This window comes from Octopus bimaculoides, chromosome 3 (assembly GCF_046866305.1).
Source record: "Octopus bimaculoides isolate indiv1 chromosome 3, ASM4686630v1, whole genome shotgun sequence".
Lineage (NCBI taxonomy): Eukaryota > Metazoa > Mollusca > Cephalopoda > Octopoda > Octopodidae > Octopus > Octopus bimaculoides.
In genome coordinates, this window is record NC_142930.1 from 163,726,565 (window position 1) to 163,735,509 (window position 8,945).

Below are 8,945 nucleotides of genomic sequence, written 5' to 3' on the forward strand. Positions count from 1 at the left end.
AATATCAGAGGCCTCTCAACGGGGATCTCAGTCCAAACAGCATCAAGGTATGATATAATATATGTAGCCTCTATATTACTGCTACGGTTGAGTGAACACAGCATATTTCTTGGGAGTCTTTAATAATCAATTTGACTCACTAAGTCATGTACGAAGGGGTGCGGAAATGTTCCTGGCTTTGGATAAAAGAAAATACAGGACGATCAGTTCATTATGATTTAGAATAAGTACTAGGCTTACAAAAAAAAAGTACTGGGGTCGATTTATTTGATTAAAACCCTTTAAGGCGTACTCCAGTATGGCCGCAATCAAATGACTGAAACAATTGGAAGAGTAAAAGAGTAAAAGATTAATTGAAAACACATAAGACTTTAATTAACGACTGGATTCGATTAAATCAATTAAACATATCAATCAAATGCTCCAGCAGTGGCGCTACCTATCTATCTATCTATCTATCTATCTATCTATCTATCTATCTATCTATCTATCTACTTATCTATCTCTCTCCCTCTGTTTATCTAGCTAGCTATCGGTCTATCTCTTCAATTTAGAACATCCGCTCTTATTCCATCACTGACTAACTTCGCACCAATAACTAACCATTCAGATTCACATACACACATACACACACACTCACACGCACACACACACACCACCCTTCTCTTCTACTACAGTATCTCCTCTTCCTATCCCTCCACCTCTCCTCCGTCTTCGCCTCTTTCTGGACACATTAAGACCGTTCAATCTGGTGTCCACATGGACACCCGAGCAACTTAAGATACAAACCTTGACGCACACATATATACATACGTACATATACACATATATACATACATATATGAATACATACGTACTTATACATACATATATGCATACATATATGAATATATACATACGTATATACATACACATGTATATTTACAAAAATGTAAATGTGTATTTTAAAGCCATTCACATACGCGTACAATTGAATTCACACACAAAATCATATTCGTATATACAAATGCAGACACATTCACACACGCGTGCGTGTATATATGTGTCTGTGCACGAAATGCATGTAATTAAAATTGCACACATACATACACACACACACACATTCACATACCTCCATCCCCCTCTCTATCTCTGTGTCTGTATGTATGTGTGTGTATATATATATATATATATATATATATATATATATATATATATACACATAAGCATTTGTGAACGAATATATGTATGCATATGTGTAATACACACGCACACACACACACACACACACACACACACACACATACATATATATATATATATATATATATATATGTGTGTATATATATATATATATATATATATATATATATATATATACATACACATATATACATATACATATATATGTGTGTATGTATATATGTGTATGTGTGTGAGTCCGTGCACACCCATGGATACACACACATACACACACATGTATATATATATATATATATATATATATATATATATATATATATATATATATATATATATATATATATATATATATATATATAAACACATTCTCACATTCAGCTGTACGCTCACTCACACACTTATACACTGATACAAACGCTCAGAGAAAAACGCGCACGTACAAATCCACAAGCACCCGCACACACACACACACACACACACACACACACACACACACACACACACACACACACACATATATATATATACATGCACACACAAATACACACACACACATATATATATATATATATATATATATATATATATGTATATATATATATATATATATATATATATATATATATATATATATATATATATATATATATATATATATATATATATATATATACTCACACAGGAAGACTTTGTTCGATGGTTCGTTAACATCGAGCTATTTGTAAGAATCACGAGTTTAAATCGAAGCAAATTTTCACTTTTTTGATGCTTCAGTAATTTTGGCGAAAGTAAGAGATTAACTATATTCTACCACCCCCGATACTTCCATCCCAGACCATTCTCAGACCAAACCATCTTCTCAACGTCTATAAACTCTACAGTTCCGATCAGCTTAATACCTGCAAACTTTTACAGCTATCGTTGCCTACAGCCATGCTAGCAGTTATCCACACCACGGTTTTCTTTGCTAGTTGTTAAAGCTTTGAATGACTTCGGGGAGTGTTTGTAGCGAGTGTTTGTTCGTTAAAGCAGAAATGAAGAATATTTCTGAAACGAAAGTGGCCATCAAGTGTCTGTCTGTCTTTCAGTCTATTTGTCTGTAAATTCGTCCGTTTTAAACTTTCTATGCATCACTTATCTATCTATCTATCTATCTATCTATCTATCTATCTATCTATCTATTTGTCTGTCTGTCTACATCTCTGCACGTCTACCTCTCTACCTGTTTGTCTATGTCTGTCTGTGAATCACCCTGTCTGCTTATCTATCTATCTATCTATCTATCTATCTATCTATCTATCTATCTATCTATCTATCTATCTATCTATTTATCTACCTTTTTATCTATCTCTCTATGTTTTTATCTATCAATCTATTGGGTTTTCTGTCAATCTATTTATCTATTTGCCTCTGTCTTTCCGTCTGTCTGTCGTTATGTTTACTTCTCTGTCTGTCTCTCTGCCTATTAGTGAGTCTGTCTCTCCGTCTGTCTGCTTGTTTGTCTGTCTATCTGTCAGTCTATCAATCAATCTATCAACGACGATATTACAACCAACCCAGCCATATTACCACTGCAGCAAAAAAAGAAAGAAAGAAAGAAAGAAAGGCCAAAACCTATAGAGCTTAATAATTCTTTCAAGTACGTGTAGAAGGCCTAAAACCTATGGAGAAAGGAATAATCGATTACATCGATCTCAATATTTAACTTTCTTTTGTTTTGTTCTTTTACTTGTTTCAGTTATTTGATGCGGCCATGCTGGAGCACCGCCTTTAGTCGAACAAATCGACCCCAGGACTTATTCTTTGTAAGCCTAGTACTTATTCTATTGGCCCTCTTTTTCCGAACCGCTAAGTTACGGGGACGTAAACACACCGACATCGGTTGTCAAGCGACGGTGGGGGTACAAACACAGACACACATACAAACATAAACACACACACACACACACATATACGACGAGCTTCTTCTAGTTTCCGTCTACCAAATCCACTCACAAGGCTTTGGTCGGCCCGAGGCTATAGTAGAAGACACTTGCCCAAGGTGCCACGCAGTGGGACTGAACCCGGAACCATGTGGTTGGGAAGCAAGCTTCTTACCACACAGCCACTCAGATGAAATACGCTAAGCATTTCGCGGAGCGTGCCAACTCACCACCTTCTAACGATTCTTTTCTACTCTAGGTACAGGGACCGAAATTTTTGGAGAGGGAGCCAGTCGATTAGATCGACCCCAGTAGAGCAACTGGTCCTTAATTAACCGAAAGATGTAAAATAGAGTTCACCTCGTCGTGATTTGAACTTAAAACGTGAGGAACCGAAAGAAATATTACAAGATATTTTGTCCGACGCTCTAACAATTCTGCTAATCCACAAGGCTTTGCTTCTAGCATTGTGATGGGAGAAAGGACCAGTTGTTTAAAACGACCCCAGTATTTAACAGGTAGTTTATTTTATCGACACTGAAAGGATGGACGGTAAAAATCGACATCGGTGGGATTTGAACTAAGGAAGTATACAACTGAAAGAAATAGCTCTCTAATGGAGATGTATACATATACGTATGTATATACATATACGTATGTATATATATATATATATATATATATATATATATATATATATATATATATATATATATATATATACATATATACATACGTATATGTATATACATATATATATATTATTTATATTATTATATGATTGAACGTCACGCATCCTCTTCCAAGTAAGCTTTATCTTTCTATCTGTCTGTCTGTCTATCTGTCTGTCTGTCTATCTGTCTGTCTGTCTATCTGTCTGACTATCTATCTGTCTGTCTATCTATCTATTTACGACGGGCTTCTTTCAGTTTCCGTCTACCTAATCCATTCTAAAGTCTGGCGGAGGTAAAGAATATGCACACCACCCGTTTACGTCGCTTAGGGTTAGGGTCAAGGTTAGATTTAAGGGTTAGGGTTACGTTTAGGGTTAGAGTTAGGATTAGGGTTACGCCGAAAACGGGTTCTGTGCGTATTCTTTACCTCTGCCGAAGAGAATAAGTACTAGATTTTAAAAAGGAAAAAGTACCGAGGACTAAACCATGTTCGACTAAACCATTCAAAGCGAAGCCCCAGTATGGCCGCAGTCAAATGACTGAAACAAATGAAAAGAAAAAAAATTGAGAGAAAGAATAAGCCCAAAAAAAATTCTGAAAAAAAAAAAATGAGAGAAAATAATATTCTAGTGTTTTATCATTTTATACTTACTAAATAACTTCTTAACAGCAAAGACAGAAAAGAAGGTGATTTCATTTTCTTCAGAAACGCCATTAATAGTAACGGCATGAAGACTTGATAATATCTTTCTTTTTAAAAGCGAGAAACACAAGAAATGGAACACCAGCACCATTTTAGTTCCACCGTCCTCAAAACTATCAGAAGCAATAAAATATAAATAGTCACAGACTTTTTTTTTCTTTACGTTTGATTAATATTTTGCATGTAAGATTCGTAATAACAAGTTAGGAATTTGCCGCACTCATTAAATTTCGCTTATAAAATGTGTATTCGGATAATATATATGTGTGTGTGTGTGTAAATAAATATATAATACATATATATACAGAATAAACAGTCAGAATGTAGTTTAAGAAGAGGAATGGTAATCGCTGTTACAGAACAGAACTGTTACCTCTTCGGTGTTATATTGGTCAATTCTGGTTGTGGTGTGAGGCTGATGTCTACACTACGTATCACTACGCAGACGCTACAAAGCCGGTATGAAATCAGTTCAAATGTCTTTTATATATGTATACCATATATATAAAAAGAAAAACAAACATGTGTAGCATTAATAATACTGACTTTCTTTTGTGAGTTAGCTATAATAATATAGATACTTGGTCATATAAACGGATTTATATTATCTGTAGAAATTTAAACGTATCAAAACTGATCGAAGAATACAAGTGTTAAAGGTAAATAGAATTTGTGCTTTCTGAATTTCGTTACGTTGGTATAGTTAACTGTACGTACAATCTTTCGTTTGTTTCTTTAATATTTTCGCTTTGTTGACAAGGAAAGAAAACTCGAAGATGTTTTATCAATCTAGTTAAAAAAAAATACAAAAAACACAACAAAAAACAAGCAAACCAAACTCGGCTTTTGCATAATATAATTCAGAGAAAACAAATGACATGGTCTCAGTCGTATAGTGAGCAGTTAGAAAGGAATAAAATTTTGTTCTAGCCCCACAAATAACTAAATTACATTACGGGACTTCTGAGATTACTGGATTGTTTAATAAGAGCTATTTAACTAAAATAATGAAGAGGAGAGGCAATCACTCACCGCAAACACTCTCCGAGGACTCGGAAGAGGAGAGTCGACAGCGAATCGCTTCGACCGCAGAACAACGATGTAGGCAACAAGGAGATTCTGCGACAAACATACCTGAATGTATGAGGGTTTCGAATGCTTTGGGAGTTGTTTGTGAACCACACACAGTTTCAGAAATTATAGAACACGTCGGTAGACCGCTGACACTTTCAGAGATCGCGGGGAAAAATGCCGATCCAATGACAACTTCTGAAATAATAAGAAACACCCCTGGCCCTGTGACAATTTATCGGCTGATGGGGAAAACATGTGAACGACAAAAATATTCGATGTGTGGAAGAGATTGTTGTAGGTCGCTGACATTTTCGGACGTAACATGTGACTGTTGTGAACCTCTATGCTTGTCAGACTGCATGGAAAATAGTTGTCTGTCAATGTCTATTCCGGACTGTTGCGAACCAGAATCGATATCAGATATAGGAGCTGATGCAAACCTGACATTTACAACATGCAGGCACAAATGCCATACAATATTTACCGGTGAGATTATGAGATATATCGATCCAGGCACGGAAAAACTCGAGGATACTAAGACCGCTGTTCTGCAAGAAAAAGATACTTATACTGACAAAACACAAATGGAAGCTGCAAGTAAAGATGTTAAGGCAAAAGAGGATGAGACTGAAACAGAAGACGATAAAATTAAATCACCCATAATAGTTGAAGTCACTGCAGACTTTGAACAACAACAATTAGAAAAAAGTTCTGATATATCACCACAGATTGTTGAAATGCCAGATGAGACTGTTGCATTGGCAAGTGTAAAGGATACGACGGACGAACCTCCATTGGAAATAATAGAGCTCACAGATGAACTGGAGCCAGAAAGTGAAGAGACTGAAGCAATAAGTGATTCTGAAAAAGAAAGAATTGATTTGCAACTGGTACTACAAAAGGATACTTTAGAAGAGTCTAAATCTCTAACGTCAGAGGACCAGCAGGAATCACGTCAACCAACACCGACTGCGGAAGATGACAAACTATCATATCCGCCTACACCCAAGTCATCTCCAGCTCTATCACAAACAGAACTCTATGAAGTTGATATAAAACCTACTCCTCCAGCGTATACAGAGAAAGTCATAGAAGAACCTATACACCTAGAAGAGACCATTGAAATTACAGAAAAACCTGCTCTAGTATGCGCAATTCAGGTCCAAGAGCCTTCTCCAGAAATACTTGTACTTGAAGTCTCAGAAGAACCTTCTTCGGAAACATTTATGAGTGAGACAGTAGAAGAGCCTGCTTCAGAAATAGTTTTAACTGAGATCACAGAAGAGCCCGCTTCGGAAATAGTTTTAACTGAGATCACAGAAGAGCCTGCTTCAGAAATAGTTTTAACTGAGATCACAGAAGAGCCCGTTGCGGAAATAGTTTTAACTGAGACGGTTGAAGAGCCCGCTGCGGAAATAGTTTTAACTGAGATCACAGAAGAGCCCGCTGCGGAAATAGTTTTAACTGAGATCACAGAAGAGCCCGCTGCGGAAATAGTTTTAACTGAGACGGTTGAAGAGCCCGCTCCGGAAGTGTTCGTAGCTGAGCTTATCGAAGAGCCCACTCTACTAGACATTGTAGCTGAAGTGGTTAAAGAAGTGCCACCACTAGAAATCATTCCTGAAACAGTAGAAGAAATTACAACTGAGTCCGTTGAAGAGCCCGAAATTATTCCTGAAACAGAAGAGCCTGCCCCACCAGAAATATTTGAGGTTGTTGAAGTGCCAGCTTCACCAGAAATTATTCCTGAGACAGTGGAAGAGCCCATCATTGAAGAAATTACACCTGAGGTCGTTGAAGAGATCTCTCAACCAGAAATTATTCCTGAGATTGTGGAAGAGCCCACCATTGAAGAAATTACACCTGAGGTCGTTGAAGAGATCTCTCAACCAGAAATTATTCCTGAGATTGTGGAAGAGCCCACCATTGAAGAAATTACACCTGAGGTCGTTGAAGAGCCAGAAGTTGTACCCCGCCTCCGGAAAGAGCTGGTTTTGCCTGTATGTGTAATTGAGGAGGATGAAAAGACCATTCTACCAGAATCTGTACCTGAGGCCGTAGAAGAAACTGCTCCACCAGAATCTGTACCTGAGATCGTAGAAGAAATTGTCCGAACTGAAGTTTTTGCCGAAACAATGGAAGAACTCGCCCCACCAGAAATAATACTTGAAGCTGTACAAGAACCTTCTCCACCAGAAATAATACTTGAAGCCGTACAAGAACCCGTCCAACCAGAAATAATACTTGAAGCCGTACAGGAACCTTCTCCACCAGAATTTATACTTGAAGCCGTACCAGAGCCTGCTCCTCCAGTATTTACAGCGGAAATAACAGAAGTACCTGCGCCACCGGTATACATAACTGAGGTCACAGAAGCTGCTGAGCCATGCGTGTATGTGGCTGAGGTTACGGAGGAGCCTGCTCAGCCAGTATGTATAGCTCAGGTCGTTGAAGAGCCTCCTCTGTCCGTGTGTATTGATCAGGTGACAGAAGTAGCTCTTCCGAAGGTAATACAGGTAATAGAAGACTTCACTCCACCGCCAACAACAACATTTGAACTATGTGAGGACTCTCAGTCATCAACTGTGGTTTGTGACAGTGACGATGAATTTGATATATTTATAACAATCACTGGACTCACCCACTACTGTTGCCTACAAAACTTTAATATTGAGATCTCAGAGGAAATTGACACACCATTATGCAGATTAGAGTTCGCAGATTGTACTGGTAAGTCAGTTAGTTCTTATGACATTATGGAAACAACAATGACACCATGCACCTCCACTCGAATTATAAATACTTCTTGTCCATCTGTGTGTAGACCTGGCTGCGTACATATCCCTACACCGGTAACGCATCCTGTAAAAACAATTTATATATACGAGTAAGGTGAGAAAGTATTGCACTCGTGTAAAGCCACAAATGGATCTCCAAGTCTGAGCAAACAATAAATATATTTGGTTTGATTGTAAATGTCTGTTAGTTTCAATTCTTTTAAGCGTGCAACATATGAAAAATAATTTTTTTTCTTACCTTTCACTAGTTTTAGTCATGTGACTACACTGCGGTCGTACTGGGTGGCAATATGAACAAATCGAACCCAGTACATGGGGATTTTAAAATCTAGTGCATTATTCTATCGGTTACTTTTGCCGAGCCGCTGCTAAGTTACGAGGACGTATACAAACCAACACTAGTTGTCAATCAGCGAGGAGACACATAAAGACACAAAAACACATGCACATGCGCACAGAAATACATAGACGCACACACACACACACACACACACACACACACACACACACACACATATATATATATATATATATATATATATATATATATATATATATATATATATATAGATACAACTGGCCTCCATACAGT

General features: G+C 37.3%; 1 protein-coding gene and 1 long non-coding RNA gene across 2 annotated transcripts in view; one reads left to right on the forward strand and one right to left on the reverse strand.

Moving 5' to 3' along the window:
* Positions 1-4,848, reverse strand: part of LOC106881142 (uncharacterized) — a 9,886-nt gene extending 5,038 nt beyond the window's left edge. Inside the window, exon 1 of the long non-coding RNA XR_001410819.2 lies at positions 4,431-4,848. This is a non-coding gene — a long non-coding RNA (uncharacterized LOC106881142). The remainder of the gene's footprint in view (positions 1-4,430) is intronic.
* A 51-nt stretch (positions 4,849-4,899) lies between these two features.
* Positions 4,900-8,531, forward strand: LOC149136834 (uncharacterized). Its single transcript, XM_089349934.1, has one exon. It carries the CDS (start codon positions 5,489-5,491, stop codon positions 8,444-8,446), a length of 2,958 nt encoding a protein of 985 aa, XP_089206060.1. The 5' UTR covers positions 4,900-5,488; the 3' UTR covers positions 8,447-8,531.
* Positions 8,532-8,945: the final 414 nt, after the last annotated feature.